This window comes from Paralichthys olivaceus, chromosome 13 (assembly GCF_024713975.1).
Source record: "Paralichthys olivaceus isolate ysfri-2021 chromosome 13, ASM2471397v2, whole genome shotgun sequence".
NCBI lineage: Eukaryota > Metazoa > Chordata > Actinopteri > Pleuronectiformes > Paralichthyidae > Paralichthys > Paralichthys olivaceus.
Window position 1 is genome coordinate 10,877,099 of NC_091105.1, and position 15,840 is coordinate 10,892,938.

General features: G+C 41.0%; 3 protein-coding genes across 3 annotated transcripts; 2 read left to right on the forward strand and 1 right to left on the reverse strand.

Annotated features, from left to right (window-relative positions):
- The first annotated feature begins 5,668 nt into the window (after positions 1 to 5,668).
- On the forward strand, positions 5,669 to 7,047 carry LOC109633441 (phospholipase A and acyltransferase 4-like). The gene is made up of 4 exons (XM_020093296.2): positions 5,669 to 5,791; positions 6,181 to 6,304; positions 6,397 to 6,698; positions 6,952 to 7,047. Exons 1-4 carry the CDS (start codon positions 5,765 to 5,767, stop codon positions 7,045 to 7,047), a joined length of 549 nt encoding a protein of 182 aa, XP_019948855.1. The 5' UTR covers positions 5,669 to 5,764.
- On the reverse strand, positions 6,348 to 10,792 carry alg2 (ALG2 alpha-1,3/1,6-mannosyltransferase). Its single transcript, XM_020093295.2, has 4 exons — positions 10,622 to 10,792; positions 10,384 to 10,521; positions 9,362 to 9,529; positions 6,348 to 8,772 (listed from the first exon to the last, which is right to left on the reverse strand). The coding sequence occupies exons 1-4, from the start codon at positions 10,790 to 10,792 to the stop codon at positions 8,032 to 8,034; spliced, it is 1,218 nt and encodes a 405-aa protein (XP_019948854.2). The 3' UTR covers positions 6,348 to 8,031.
- Positions 10,246 to 15,607, forward strand: sec61b (SEC61 translocon subunit beta). The gene is made up of 4 exons (XM_020093297.2): positions 10,246 to 12,157; positions 12,656 to 12,753; positions 13,833 to 13,937; positions 15,073 to 15,607. The coding sequence occupies exons 1-4, from the start codon at positions 12,155 to 12,157 to the stop codon at positions 15,158 to 15,160; spliced, it is 294 nt and encodes a 97-aa protein (XP_019948856.1). The 5' UTR covers positions 10,246 to 12,154; the 3' UTR covers positions 15,161 to 15,607.
- The last annotated feature ends 233 nt before the right edge of the window (positions 15,608 to 15,840 follow it).

Here is a 15,840-nt window from a genome sequence, read left to right on the forward strand (position 1 = left end):
CATCCCTTTTATCTCCCTGCGCTTATTTTTTTCCCCCACCATCTCCTCCTCTCTTAATCAGCCTCTCATTGTGCCATTAGCTGAACCTGTAGTCTTAATCAGAGGCTTGGCACAGTCATCATCGCTATCGTCTGCCCTTCTCACCCACCCACACACGCTAAATAAACACATTTTAATGTGACACCAATCATGTCATCTACTCAATGAGCCCCGTCCTCCTCCCTCCCTCATGTAGCCCACAACCCAAACATAACACATGGGACGCCCGTCTCTCCCGTCCGTCAGTCAGCGCCAACACACTGATGGTCTAAATGTGTGTGTGTGTGGCTTTTTGGCATGTATCCCAAGGGGAGGGAGAATTATTTCAACGTAGTAACCTGAATCACCTCATATCCAAAATCTTTGCATGAATACTGTACACACACACACACACGCACACACTTTTTCTCTCTCTCCCTCATGCATGTCAGTGACTGTGTATTGATAATGTCCATTAGCATATTTATGATCATTGCCAGCATCGTATTGTTTGCTCGCTCCATTAATCTTCATCTGCTGCCTCTCGACTGACAGCTCAATCTAACAGGCCATCACTGGGCACTGGGTGCACGCACACACACAAACAAGAATGCATAGTTGTACATAAAGCATACTTGCAACAACAATCGAGGGGCATTGTACCACACACACACACACACACTTTGATTGACATTCACCCCTGTGAGTGTAATCACCGGAGGTTATCCCACCCAGCTGTGCAGGGGTCTGCTCAGCTTCTCCTGCACAGCGCCCAGTGTCGTACCCGCAGGCGAGTGTGAGCTCTGGGCCATAGGTGGGTGATGGTGCCCCTGGATGAGGATGTAGCAGGCTCACCCCGTACATCTGCCTGCACGCACGCACACGCACTCACACACACACACACACACACACACACACACACACACAGCTAAAATGCACCATTATGTGTCTTGCCCCCACCCCCCTCACAATTAAAGACCCCAAAAAGCAAAGAAATGAAAATGCAGCAGGTAAGAGTGCTGCAAGAAAACACACGGACTTAAATTGAAGTGTGTGTGTGTGTGTGTGTAAGGATGTGATGACAACATCTGTCTGCACATACACAAGTGAACACTGTGATGTTCACACAAATGTGTTTGTTTAAAGCCAGTGTGAGTGACTTACAGCCGATCACTGGATGAATGAGTGCTGGAAGCTGGCCAAGTTCAATGGGAGGTCTATTCTCCTGTTGCCTCTTCCTCTCTCTTCCCTCTTCCCTCTCCTCCCTCCTCCTCCTCCTCCTCCTCCTCGTACAACACCCTGCTGATCCAGGAAGAGCAACCAGGGAGCCAGGATGTGTGTTTGTGTGTTCAAAATAATGCTTGTCACACAGAGATGAGTGATGTTTCATCCAAACTGGGTTGGGAAAGTGGGAGACAGTGTTTATAAGCCCATTAATTACATTTATTTAGTCTAAACACCTTCATAAATGTAGATTACGTTTAGGATGGACTATTACACAATAACTTAAAGCTTGCGTATAAACGAACAAAAATAGAGATTGTGAGGTTAAAATACAGAAATTTGAACGACCAAAATGTCACTAACCTCTCCCATGGAGCACACCAAAAGAGAGGGGAGAGGTGAAGGGGGAGACACACCTTTATGAGGAGGGGTCTCCCAAAAAGTGGACGTAGGGGTACAGAAACGTTCTAGGAGGCCTAAACGTGTCAGGTAATAACTGATTTTGTGTAATTATAACATTAGATATTGCAATTGGCATTGTTAAACTAACCTGACAGGTCTTTACAGTCATTCAGGAGAGTGTGGTCATCTCAATGGAGGTTGGAGTTAGAGGGGTTTGATCGGAGGCACACGTCCCTGCTGTTGTTCTCGCTTTATCTGTACCAGCAGTTTTTTGCCAGATCATATTTTCGTGTCTAGCATCCATCCAAATGGCTGTGCTACATTAAAACGTATTATACCAGGTTTGTATGTGGGTTTTAAACACCACCACATACATTATGTTCATTTTTAAGGAGGTGTGGATTTACAATCATTACATATGTTCATCTATGAGTTTGTACAAACATTCCAGATTTGTGCTTTCTCTTGTAAATGCTAATGCGACCAGATGTTTTTGCTGCAAATGAGAGCAGCAGTAAAGCATCTTTACCAGGTAACTTTGACAGAATAAAATAATGTGTGTTGTTCCAGTCTGAGTAGTAAACAGGCAAATTGATGAATGGAAACTTAGGTGATTATTCAATCTCATCAATAAGTTACGTATTCTTTTATCGGAGCAGAGTGCAACCTCCTACTTTCATTTTTATTTACTGTTATCATGTGTTGTTTCTTATCTGACTGCACCCTATCAACGCTGGAGACATTTCCTCATAACTTAACATCTGAAACAAGACTTTTTATTGATAAACCCAGTGTGATTTAAATGACGTCTGCTGAGTGAAATCTATGGTCTCGTTTATCTCTAAGCTTTAAGATGGTTTGAACCAGAAAACACGTAGAGTAGAACGAGTCGTAATACTTCTCTTTCCTGAACCATAAAGCTATTTTTATAGAGGCTATCTATAATATTCCACTATCAGAGATTATACAAGTTTTATTGTGATCTCCCACAAGAGATGAGTTTTATGCAGCTTTAGTAAATCATTCCTTTTCTCCGTGAAACCAGCTCCAACGACTGTTTTGCCTGTGTGAGGGTGAGAGTTGTGCAGTGTTAACATTTATGAGGTGTAAGCTCATATATTTGAATAGTTTATGGAAGCAGTAAAGTGAAAAATACATAATTTGCTAACATGTACCATGTAAAACAGCTCTTAAAGATGAGCTTTGAATACAAATGCAGATTCTTTTTGTTTAAGCATATTCTATCGTTCATGAGCAGAAAAGCTCTTTCTCCTCGATGTACTCTCCATCACAGTACAGAATATATACTGTATATACCATACAACTGCATATTGTTGTTCATTTGATTATTTGTGTACTACTGCACAACATACTCTTCTAAATCTGTCTTTGCAATATTCATACTACATATTTCATATGTTTAGTTTATATATAAAAATATAATATATAACATAGATAATATGATAAAATTCTTGTTGCCCTCCCTGATTTCCATTGATAGAGCAGTAATATATATGGAGACAAAGGTTTGAATCTTGAATCGCAAATGAAATATTATACTGTGTAAAAATACTAAGAAAATATAAATGTAAAGTTTTTTTCCATCTTCATTTATGATTTTATAAACATTTAAGAAATTGACTAAATTGTGTTTTTTGCAAAAGGATAATTCATAATTTGTGTTCTATTATAATTTTGTTTTACTGTGATTGATATTTTTCCTTATTGGACAGTTTATAATATAAAGCAACCAAGCTGATGAATGTAGTAATTTTTTATTAATTTTAAGACTAATTATCAGTAACCTCTTAGAGTAATTTAAATGTTTTATTATATTTATTTATTATAATGTTTATGTTTTCTTGCCCTCGGGCTTCTGATGGTTTTGTTCCTGTTTGAAAAGAATAGTCTTACAAACAATAAAGACAAAATGCTAATATGTATATAAGTATTTATATACTATGCAAATTGACTTCTAACAGTCTTACTTCTTCATCACCCAGTTCATTACATTTAAACCAGTATAACACAGACCATAAACAGCAATGAACACCATCCACTTCTTCCCTTTTGTTTACATTTCATGTACATTTCTGTTTTCAGGGCAACGAGTCCATGACCTGGTTACCGTACAGCAGAGTTCAGATTGATGTATTAAGGCTGCATTTCTCTCATCATCAGCTCCATTTAGCCCATGATTAACTCCCAATCATGAGGCGTGATTAAAAGTCAGAGTAAAAATATTCCATACATATTTAATATTCCACTAACAAGGGAACCAGCTCCCAAACTGCCAACAAAATAGATATACACCCATAACACACACACACACAAACACACACACTTGCACATACATCTCTCCTCTCCTCGCCTGAAAACACACACCTAAACATTCCGAGGCTATCTCCCCCCACACCCCTGTGCTGGCTACGTGGAATTAGAAAACCAACCCCGCGGTCTCATTAATTAATTAAACAGCATGTGCCAGTGGCACCTGGGTACCGGTTATCACTGCCACTCAGACACACCGTGATCTCAATAACCACCACACCACAGGGCACGGAGAGGGAGAGAGAGTGAGAGAGGGGATGGCGAGGGTGGAGGGGCGGAGAGGGGACACAACTTTGAGGTAAAGAGAGGAGAGACTTCACACATCATCTGTCTGTGTAGTTAGTAAAGTGGGACACATTCCCACTGAGCTAATACAGAGCCGTCTGATGAGTGTTTACTGCTGTGTGTTTGTGTTTGTGCATCCCCCCCCCACACACACACACACACACACAGGCTCCTCGGGGCCTTTTTATCATTTGGCTGAGCAGGGACCCTAAATCACTGCAGGAAAGCCCCCCTCATCATCGACTCTTAATGTGTCTGCATGTGGAACATGCTTCTTGCTCTGTTAGCATTTTATATTCTTAAAACTTTCTATAAATAAGTAGTGTGAGCTCCCATTCTTTAATCTTCCTATACACTCTAACACTGTGTAAACAACTTGCATTTCTTCATTCTTTCATTTTCTTTTCTATTCGGCGTACGGTGTCATATTATAAAATTTTATCCTACAGTGTTTCACAAAGGGTTTCGAATGGCAAAAAGCTCAGTTATAATAACTGCCAACCACAAACACCTGTTTAATTCATAATGTTAACTTAAATATGAAAATCACAAACTGTGTTTAAAACAATGGCAGTTTACTTTGGTCATGAAAGGAACAATTAATTGGACTCAGTTTTTCTTTATGAACTGTAATGACTCACTTATTGTCTTCAAACATGATTTATGCAGTTCTTTTCCTACTGTTTATTTAGTTTTTAGTTTTTTTTAACCACATATTCTGTTTTAAGTTTTGTTCAGAGGTTTGTTAGCATATTTTTTATGTTGCTGTTTCATAAAAACTATATTAAAGTGGCTGTAAAATATCTTACTCTGAATAATGTGTCGGGACAAATAGATCAGCAATTAATCAATGTCCATTATTGAGTTTGCCGTTCAGTAACAGATCAAACAACCAACAACAGAGCAAATGTCACAGGTGTAAATATATAGAACTGGGATTTTGTGGCCTGAACAGATACTGAATATTAAATTTATTTATTTCAAACTTTAAAATATCCATATCACATAGATAGATAAATTGACAAATCTCTGTGATGTTCCAGACACTAGACCTGCATCTATATCAAATCAAACCAAGGCCATCTGCTCTAATTGGACCTATAGGGACAAATAATTTGCAGCTCTGAAAAACAAGTGGCGTTACTGTCTGTTTCTTTGCATTTCAGCTTTTGGAATTGACTCTGAAGAAATGTCTGAATCAATATGAGATGTGGGAATTGAAAACTCTGAGCAGGTGAGCCACACATTTTAAACAAACTGAGACAAATGGCAGATAAAAATATATTTCTGAACAGGAGATATGACAGAGTGTCTGGTTGAGATTAATAGGTAACGTATTAATCAGAAACATCTACAGTCAAGGCTATCAGTGACAAATGAAGGCATTTTAATTATTACACAACCTGGTCACTGCGTCCTCACAATCTGAAAATGCACTTCAGTCCATTTGGTCCGTTGACTTCCGCCGACAGCAACAACAGATCTGTTGGGAAACTGGAAAAGCATGTTTTCCCAAATGACAAGGCGACAGGTGAGCGTTAAGTAATACATTGTCTACTTTATATTATTAGTCCATTGGTACCTTCCTACAGTCCTGTAATGTGTGTGCGTTTGCTTGTGTTATTATGTTATTACATACATGTTAATATATATGCAAGAATATACTTTTATTAAATACTGAGTCTATCTATTTTGAGATCCATATTAATCCTGCAGCTCCGCCTTGTTTGCTGAGTATTGATCTCAACAGGTAGTTCTTCAAAAGTCACTCAAATTAAAATACTTTCTTTTTATCCTCTTTATTTTCCTATATCCTTGGCAGCATTTTATTCTCATCTGAATCCAATAAGTAAATGTAGTGGAAATTTAAAGTGCATGTAAAACAGTAAACTGCTCTGACTTCAACCTGTGTCTCTTCAGGTGGATCAAAGTGTGTCCACGGCAGATTATGGAGACTTGATTGAGTTTGTGAACCCGCTGCTGGGATTGTCTCTTTGGGGGGTTTATGTTGGAGAAGGCTTGGTTATCCATTTTGGGGTGGGAGGTAAGAAACTCAAATTACTTTTAAAAAGTAGTATTCTGACAAGTACAATACACCAGTTTTATTTACAGACAGTTCATATTTTTCCCTTCTAGACGAGAACATGACACAAAAAGCCTGCCGCAGCTTTTTTCAGCAAATGGCTCCAAAGTCCAGTGGGGACCGTGTTCTGAAGCAGACCAGAATCTGCAAGCAGCGCATTGAAGATATCAAACTGCCTGTAGGAACTCGAATCAGGGTCAACAACAACAAACACAACCTGATTCCGTCACCACAGGAGATGATGAGATATCGCTCTGACACTTTTCTGCAGCAGGAGTTCAAATACGACCTGATGAACTTCAATAGTGAGCATTTCGCCACATTTGTTCGTTACGGCCACGCCGTGTGCAACCAGGTGAGTTCAGTGACAATGCTAAAGTGATGTGGAAAATGTCTACAACCAGTCAAACTGGAATTCTTTGTGGAACTGCAATGATTAAAAGACTGAAAGAAAACTAAATCAAATGTTATAACAAACTAGGTGTTAACTGATTAATCGTCACAGTAATTTTCAAAAAAATCAAAAAATCCAGGTTTTCAAATGGAATAATTTTCTGTCAATCATGAAAATAATCATATGGTGCATTGTTTTTTTTCCACTTTTTTAGATTCCCTTTAAGAAAAAGAACGAGGCGCATGTGGACACAACTCAGACTCTGCAAATGATAATGCAGCAACGGATGGAGACAGAATCCTCCTCCTGAGGCAAAGTAAATAAAAGAATCCTTCACTGCTACTTTGAGAATGTTTCATTTAACAACTCGAGGAACAAATTAATCTGTGCGTTGCATTAACAATGTTTCTGTCTCTATGCTCACCCACAAAATCCTTAGCAAACTTTATTAAAGGCCAAAAAAACTTGCCGACAAAGCAAAGCCCATAAAAGTCACAAAACTATTTGTCCTCTTGTTTATTAAGACTTCAGGAATGTCAATAAGAGCATTTCTATACAGTAGGAGGGCTGAGGAGGCCAGCGCGCAGACACAATGACCTTCTGCTATTCTCCTTGTTGATAATGACCCAGACACAGGCACACCGCCCATCAGCCAGAACTCTAATAAAGCCAGACACACTGTCATTTTCTAATAACCTCCACACTGCAGCAAGAGTCATGGACAGGCCAGCAACTTGTGAATGCAAGAGGGGAACTAAGCTCGGGGTGGACAGGAAGTAGCAGAAAGCATCCTGTTTATCGATCTGGGACTGTGTGCTGCCTGATGGCACGTAGCTATAACTGCATTCTTCTTCTTCATCATCATCCCCCAAACAGACAAAGACAAAGACTACTGTATAAAGGAAGAAATAACATACACAGTGCAAAAACATTTCAGTCTAACAATCAATCCTTTTGGTACACTCATTTGCTAGGCTCTTGGTTGCCACGCTGCTACACATACACGGTTATACACACACACGTAAACACACTTTCAGGGGTGGTATTTTTCCAGAGATACGGTTGGTAAACTCGTTACTCTTTTCTTAATTAGTATAGAGATTCCATCCTTCTCTCCCTCGCAGCAACCCCTCCAAGGGAATGCTGATTAATTGTCCTCTAATACCCCCTCACCTCCCCGCACATATACACATACATTCTCTGTTAGAAAACATCCGTTTCAAATCTGACGACCCAAGTCGTCTGCAGTGCAATATTGCACTGGTTCTCCCCTGCGTCTCCTCCGACCTTCACATCACTGGCTCAGCCTGACTATGTACCCATACAGCTGGTCTGAGAAGGCCTGAAGAGAGAACTTATCTTGTACCCTCCTCCTCCCAGCTTGTCCCATGTCCCTGCGGAGCTGCGGCTCCCTGACGAGCCTCTCCATGGCCTCGGAGAAGGCTTCAGCCGTAGGCTCGCACAAGAAGCCTGTTTCCCCGTCTGCCACACTCTCCAGGGGCCCCCCAGAATTCACAGCGATAACAGGGCAGCAGCAGTACATGGCCTCCACAGGAACTATACCAAAATGCTCTCTGCTTGGGGTGTAGAGCACGGCCGCGCTGCCCTGGAGCAGTGCCACCTTCAGTGAATCTGAGGGGGAACGCAGGAAAGTGACACAGTCCTTTAAGTGGAGCTGCTCTGCAAGCTCTTTCAGTTCAGTGTAATGTTGAACATTCTCCGTAACTCGGTCATCGTAGCCCCCTGCCACCACCAGGTGAATGCCTGCTCTCTGACTTGGAGGGAGGCTGCTCCTCAGGAAGGCCAGAGCCTCCAGAGCCAGGCCCAGATTCTTCTTTCTCTCATATCTGTTCAGAGAGAGGAAAAGGCAGGAGGTCGCCTCGGGGAGCAGCCCCTCCAGGCCTTTTGCTTCAGTGGATGGCTGGTCAAAGGTAAGTGTGTTGAGGGAAGGATAGAGGACATCTGTCTGGACTCCGCTCAGACTATGAAAGGTCTCTCTGAAGATGCCTGCAGTGAACTTGCTGTTTACCAGAATCTAAGAGAAAATACAGAGAGATTAGTTCATAAGGATCTCACATATATCACAGGTTCCTATGAGTTGGAAAGCAGCCTGAGGTCTCTGATTAGCCGTAAGTCTAGACTAAAATTGAAATGTCATTTCATTTCTATCAGGGCCCTGATTTTTTACAACATCCTGCCTGTGGAGATCAAGCTGTATCACACTTTAAATAATCACCTTGGTTTATTCAATAATGTATTTTTATACAAGAGCAAGGGAAAGTAATTCTGAGAAGATCAACTATTGTCTGTTTTAAATGGTTAGTTTGTATTTCTGGCCAGTTAATCACATGCATGTATGAACTACAGCAACCAAGTGTTGTAATAGAGTGAGACAAAAATCATAGACATAATTTGGAAACTGTCAAACAGTCAAAATTTCAACCAATGTAGTTTTTTTCACTTCTTTTTTTCCCAGAAGGCAATTTGTCTCTGTATCCTGCAATTGTTTTTGAAATATTTTGTATAGCAACTATATATTGATGGGATTTTAAACAAACACCTGTAAAATCAGACCATCACATTCTCTTGTATGATCCGGCCTCCCAGCCTCAGCCATTACATACCATGTCAGCCATTCCCGTGGTGCGTTCCTCCAGCCAGTCAATAGGAGCACGGTAAAGCTTCTTTAGAGCCGACCTCCTCTGAGTCAGCAGCTGGTCGGGGAAGTGACAGTAAAACAAAACTTTCTTCCTCTGACGGGAAAGTCTCAACATCGGGATACACACCGACACCTGAGGTGGAATGAAAGTTGATACTATCAAGTGTTTTCCCAGAAATAATAATTTTCATTTATTTGCTTTGCTCTGTCTCTATATTAAGAGAATACAACAATAATGTCATTTTCTAAATATGGAGACAAAACAAAAAAAATGAAAATCTAAACTGATTGCTAAACATTTATTTTATGTATAATAATGTACATGTTAACAATTGAGAAAGAGATTTAGTAAACATTTTTTCAATTAACTTTACATTAATTTAACTTAAATAAAAGATTTGTCAAGCCCTCAGCTTTAATAACATTTCCTTACCTATCCTTTTAAGTGCATTCTTTCTTTTTGCGATATACCCTTCCAAAATTATATAACATTAAATCAACATTCTAAATTGAAAAATATTAAAAGCACCCAAAGATCATTTTCCTGTTAATGATGTATGTCTGTTTCTAAAACATCTCACAATACCACAGAAAAATAAGGTTTGAAACATAATTTCATTGCATATCTCATTTGTTGTAAAAGCTCTTTGTTATTTTTGCGTGAGATGTTTTTTCATTGATTGTATTAACTTAAAGAGTGATGGTTCTTCTTGTCGATCTGTATACATAGGTTTTCTCTGTATGTACTGTATGTGTAAGAGGGTGTTACCTTAGTGCATTTGTGTGAAACACAAAACAGTAAAAAAACAAGGGAGTGTCCACTTCAGGACATGGTGCAGTACGAAGGTGAGGCACTAAGAGACAGACCACTGTGCAACACAAAGGAGGCTATTCTCTGAGCAGCAGAGTCAGTTAGGAGAGAAGGCTCAGAAGAATTCAATAAGTCACGAACAAACAGATAGATAGTTGCTGTTTGACACAACTCACCTGATCACAGAAGATGACATCATACTCCACCCCACTGAGGAAGACCAGGTAGAGGGCTACATAGATCATCCTCAGGTAGGCACATAGGGCATGTAGGTAACCAAACACACTGGTGGGAAGCCAGTCACCCACACATACCTATTAGAAAAGAAGCAGAAACAATGAAATCATAGCTAAAAGATTCTGTGTTTTACATATGTCATTGTTGAGTATACGCAGTAGGTGTGTGTTTACGCACCACAGGCAGGTCTGGGTCCAGGGTTTCAGAGAAGCAGTGTGTTGGATCATGATGGGCCGTCCAGATCTGAACGCTACATCCCTGAGACTTCAGGGCAACAGCAGCATCCACCACCAGTCGCTCTGCTCCACCGATACCCAGGTCTGGATGGAGGAACACAACCCGCACCATCCTGCACGCGAGAACGGATCAAATCAATATATTATCCAAAAAATACAATGTTGGTTTGCGGACATGGTTTGAAATTAATTTAAAGTGACAGAAAAGTGGTTGACTATGAGTATCAGCAGGCAGTGCAGTGCAAATAATGTTCAAATCAGGAGTGCAAACTTGCGTTTACAACAGTTGGTACTTAAAGGTCCAGTGTATAAGGGGGACCTTGCAGTCAGCTGCAACATTTAACACCAGATTACACACACTGAACCTTTAAAAGAGTGACTGCGTTAATCTGTGAGATGCACCAAAGAGACATTTAATGTGGCATTAAAACAACTTAAATCGAAAACAAATAACTCACAGATATGAAACTAAAATCATGAATCTACTCTTTGATGCCAACACGGACACATTTCAGAGCTGCACTAATGGCAAACCTAGACATAGTGTGATTTTGCCTATTTTCTCTAACTTTTACATTTCACAACACTTCATGTCACATGTTTATGAGAGATAAACATCAATCTATCTGTCTTCTAACCACCATGACCATCGGTTTCCATAGAACTGAGCCATGTGCCAGCCAGAGGAGAAGCTCTGGCTCTGAACTGCAGGTAAATACACACATGAGACTTTAGATGAGGTTTGATAATATGTAACATACGTGTGTTTGCACACAGATAAGATAATGGATACCAAGTAGCCTGTAGCTAATGAAACTATAACAGCTTTCAGATGAACAACTCGTTGGACAGTTGACTTGACTAACATTAAACGACCATAACCACATTACAATTTAAACACATGTTTACCTTCGCGTCTCCTCTATATCTTCACCGAGTTTGGAAACCTGTGCTGACGCTTATCTACTGCCCGCAGCAGCCACTACTACCGCCTTGAAACTGTATCGGTCGGGCGCCATGTTGGCTCAAATCGGCCCTTGAGCTTAATTCACTTGCGCTTCCCGTTAGAACCACAATGGCGTCCTTTTCCTCGACTTAACGGGGACACGTCTCCTTCAGAGTCAGAGCGGTTCATCCGTTTGCCTGTGAATTAAAGTGAAAGTAAATGTCTACATTTAATTCTTTATATTAATATATTTTTAAATAGTAAATTTAGTGAGTGTCTGGTGAAGATAAGCTCTGAAGTTATCGTCTGTATCATTGTTTTTTGTGTTGGAAGCGGTCAGCCCGCTCAGGCATATGTTCGGTCGCCCTCGATGGTCTTGTGTTTTGCAGTCGTGTCCTTTTCAGACGATCCTCAGCCCTGTGGACTCTCTTCTTAAGTTTTCACCCGTCAACCCACAGACTGCTGCTCATCTGACTTGGACATCGGCTGGAAGAAGGACTCAGTTCGCATCCTCATCACTAAAACAAAATGGTAGGACTCTCGCCTCACATCAAACTATCACCGTAGTTAAAGCTAAGCTGTTTCCCCGCAGTCATTGATACCGAACCAGCGTTTTGCTATCTGTTAGCTTGCTAGCTAACGTTAGCTCAACAATTGTAGACGTGGCTAACTTCTTACAACTTAAACAGCCACAAAACACACATGCTCGTCTAGTGCAGCTCTCAGTTAATCACTGAAACATGTTTGTGATCACATCTGGTGGAGACTCAGTGAGTTAACTCCAGATGTTGAAACCAATGAATAGTGTGGACTCTGAGTCTGGGCCTTTACTGTCAGTCTCTAACGTGACATATTATATTGTATAGTTATCAATCAAACGTACATTATATACCCATGAGTCTTTATTCTGCAGGTTAGATTTAACATTGTGTTCATGTGTTTTCATGTGTGTGTGTGAGTGACAGATATCTGGTGTAATTGAGCTGTATCTCATTCGTGTGTTTTAAATCTGGTGTCTCTCTCTTGCAGCCTGGACCCGCAGTAAGTGCAACTAATGTTGGGGCCTCTGGCCGTTCCCCCAGTAAGACGGTGGCCCCCCGTGCCGCAGGCTCCACAGTCAGACAAAGGTATACTCAGACATGCTTATGATCCGACCTCCAAACGTCTGTCCAAGCTGCAGTCATCCACACACACAGATACAGTGGGTAAACTTTCCACAACATGGAAGGATGACAAATTAAGGAAACTGCATCAAAAACAGTCCCACACAGGCCATGAGAGCTCTCCAGATACTCAGAGAAATCTGTAAAGTATGCCAATCAGAAAATATTGCCCATGATCCATTTCTGCACCTCTTGCCCATGACAGATTTTGGACCACTGTCTTTTAACCATCACACTCAACTAGAGAATATATTTTGGAAGGAGGATGCTCACCACTTCAGTAGAGTTCAGACACTTATAGTCGCTCAGCACTTAAACTGTGATACTTTTCTTTTGTAACCCTCATATAACTGTGTATTACACCTTACTGGCTGTCACTGTACAGTTTAAGCTATTAATGGACACTTCACATCAAACATTGATGCATCATGTGTTGTGTCTCGGCCTGAACATACACTCCATAATTATTTCCCAAACCCCCTCATCGTCGGCCCCTCCTGCTGACCTCCCTCATCGTACTGTAAAGAGTGATTAATACATTTCAGATAGTATGTGTGCCCTCTGTAGATTGGAGCAGCAGATAGATGTTGTGCTGCAGGACTTAATCAGTGTGTAATCAGAGGCTCACTGTTAACTCCCTCAATATTTCCTTCTTCAATCACCATCTTCATTACCTCATTAACCTCCCTTTAATCTCATCACCGAGTGAACAGCCATGAATCACCCCAATATTTCATCACTAACTACTGTAGTTGAAGTTAGTCTCTGAATACAGTTCAAATGGCAAACAGGTTTTTTCTAAATGGCTCGCTCAGAATGAATGGTCTCATGATTCTTATTAGTTTCTCTAGAGGCTTCATTTTGAAAGAGTAAAAAACAGATTATTTTTTTTAATTTTGGCTTCCAGTCTCATTGTTCATTTCATTAAAAATATTTTGTAACGTGCTGTTTATAAAAGGTTCATTATTATTGTATTTTGAAGCCCTTAATAATTGTATTATCAGTTGTTGACGTGTTGCGTTATGTCTGTCTGTGTTCCACAGGAAAGCTACCAGCAGTGGTACACGCAGCGGTGGCAGGACCACAGGATCGGCGGGCACTGGTGGCATGTGGCGCTTCTACACAGAAGACTCACCAGGCCTCAAAGTGTAAGTGCAGTTAATAAAAGCAGCTGCTGATATACCCACACACTTCACAACTTTCACATGCACGTATTTAATCTTTGATAATTTACCATGCTTCAAATCCAAGATTCTCTCTAATTCTCAGGATGTCCGATACCTGCGCCATCATTAATGTTGTTTATGTTCATCAGGTTTAATGGCAGGTAATTGGTTAGACGTGCCGCTGTGGTGAAACAAATAATTTCAGAGCTTTGGATCCGCTTCATTTAAGTGTGCATCCATATACACACAATTAGGCTTGTGTAAGAAGAGCACATATTCCCTCCCCCTCATAAACTTTTATTCTACTGCATCCTCGTCCCGAATATTAGAGAAGGCATCCTGTCTCGTGGCCAGGTTGATCGATAGTGCCGTGGTGGTTATTGAGTTCGTCTCTCCAGCAGTCGAAGGAGGGCAGACTTGCCATACTGTGCTGTATATCGAGTGTGTGTTTGTTTCTGCGTTAGATGCCAGCCTCAAAGCTTCATTAAAGGATCCACTCTGAAAGGTCAACTCAATTACAGCCTTCTGACAGGGGGGAGGAGGGGGGGGCGTGAAGGAAATGGTTGGCATGGAAATGCTGCTACTTAGCGATGCGCACCCTCTAAACCCCGACCAACACCCCTCCCCCAGCTCACTGCCCCCTTGAGAGATAAGAGTCCCTCCATGTTTCCGAAGCTCATCAATAAAATCAGCCACTCCATCGAGACTCTCACTCGGGTCTGGGTAACCGCAAATTATGGGATTTTTGGTGTCTTATGTTTGCTGTGAAAAAGGAGAAAAGTGAGGGTCAAACTCATAGAATCTCATATTACATATCACAAGTAGTGAGTGAAAGCGTAAGGTTGAGGCTTTGTGTGTGTGTGTGTGTGTGTGTGTGTGTGTGTGTGTGTGTGTGTGTGTGTGTGTGTGTGTGTGTGTGTGTGTGTGTGTGTGTGTGTGTGTGTGTGTGTGTGTGTGTGTGTAATGATTCTGTTTGTTGTTCTTTAAAACGTGCATAGTTATTGTTGTCGCCACTTCCCACACCAGTCGTGCTTTCCCCATGGGAAAATACGAATGTGTGTGTCCGTGCATGTAAATGTCAATCTGGGTGTTAATCAGTGTCTCTTTGTTGTGACAGTGGCCCGGTGCCAGTGCTGGTGATGAGCCTACTCTTCATTGCATCAGTCTTCATGCTGCACATCTGGGGGAAGTACACCCGCTCTTAACTCCATCGGATGACCTCTGACCCTGCGACTCGGCTTCTTAACACATTGGAACTGGACCAAACAAGAAATGAACAACAACTTTACGCTCATAGTTCCCCTCTTCTTCATCTTTGCAACACACAGACAGACAAACAAACTGGATTGTTATGCAACTGTTTTACTACACAGTCTTCATCTGAGTCTGATGTTGGTAACCACCTTGTTTTTTTTTCCCACCCATGTTTTGAACATCTAATCACATGACTGGGAGTAAACCATGCTAGCCCACCTCACAATTGTGATGTCTGTGTGTTTGGTGTCTGTGGCTTCCTGTTCGTAGCAGCAGCAGATCTGCTGCATGAAGGTTCATGGCCGTGCTCAAAGACACTATTCTTTTCAGGCCCACAGCAAACATTTCTCGACTTTGTAGCCTGACTTGCATTTTTGTTAACCTGCATTTGTACAAAATATAATTGTAATATTGTACAATAAAAAAAGGAAAAAAAATGTGCCGATGTCCAAATTCAATCTTTTGTGAACCTTGTTTTGACATTAAGTAAATTCTTGTCGTTAGAGAGAAAAAATTGTTTCTTGACAAACTCTTGAACTATTGTATGATTTCCAAAGGGCAGGAAGAGAGGGTCATCCACTATCTAGACGGTTGATGGTTCAATTCCCAGCTCCTCTTGCTTGCATTTTGA

Bases quoted from the DNA above. Each gene is read 5' to 3' on its own strand.
- alg2 (XM_020093295.2), bottom strand. From the start codon at position 10,792: ATGGTGCGGGTTGTGTTCCTCCATCCAGACCTGGGTATCGGTGGAGCA. The intron at 10,522-10,621 runs GTGCGTAAACAC...CTTTTCTAATAG, and splicing joins TGGACCCAGACCTGCCTGTG to GTATGTGTGGGTGACTGGCT. The intron at 9,530-10,383 runs GTGAGTTGTGTC...ATTCCACCTCAG, and splicing joins ATGTCATCTTCTGTGATCAG to GTGTCGGTGTGTATCCCGAT.
- sec61b (XM_020093297.2), top strand. The intron at 12,754-13,832 runs GTATACTCAGAC...TGTGTTCCACAG, and splicing joins GGCTCCACAGTCAGACAAAG to GAAAGCTACCAGCAGTGGTA. The intron at 13,938-15,072 runs GTAAGTGCAGTT...TTGTTGTGACAG, and splicing joins GACTCACCAGGCCTCAAAGT to TGGCCCGGTGCCAGTGCTGG.
- LOC109633441 (XM_020093296.2), top strand. From the start codon at position 5,765: ATGTTTTCCCAAATGACAAGGCGACAG. The intron at 5,792-6,180 runs GTGAGCGTTAAG...GTGTCTCTTCAG, and splicing joins CCCAAATGACAAGGCGACAG to GTGGATCAAAGTGTGTCCAC. The intron at 6,305-6,396 runs GTAAGAAACTCA...TTTCCCTTCTAG, and splicing joins TATCCATTTTGGGGTGGGAG to ACGAGAACATGACACAAAAA.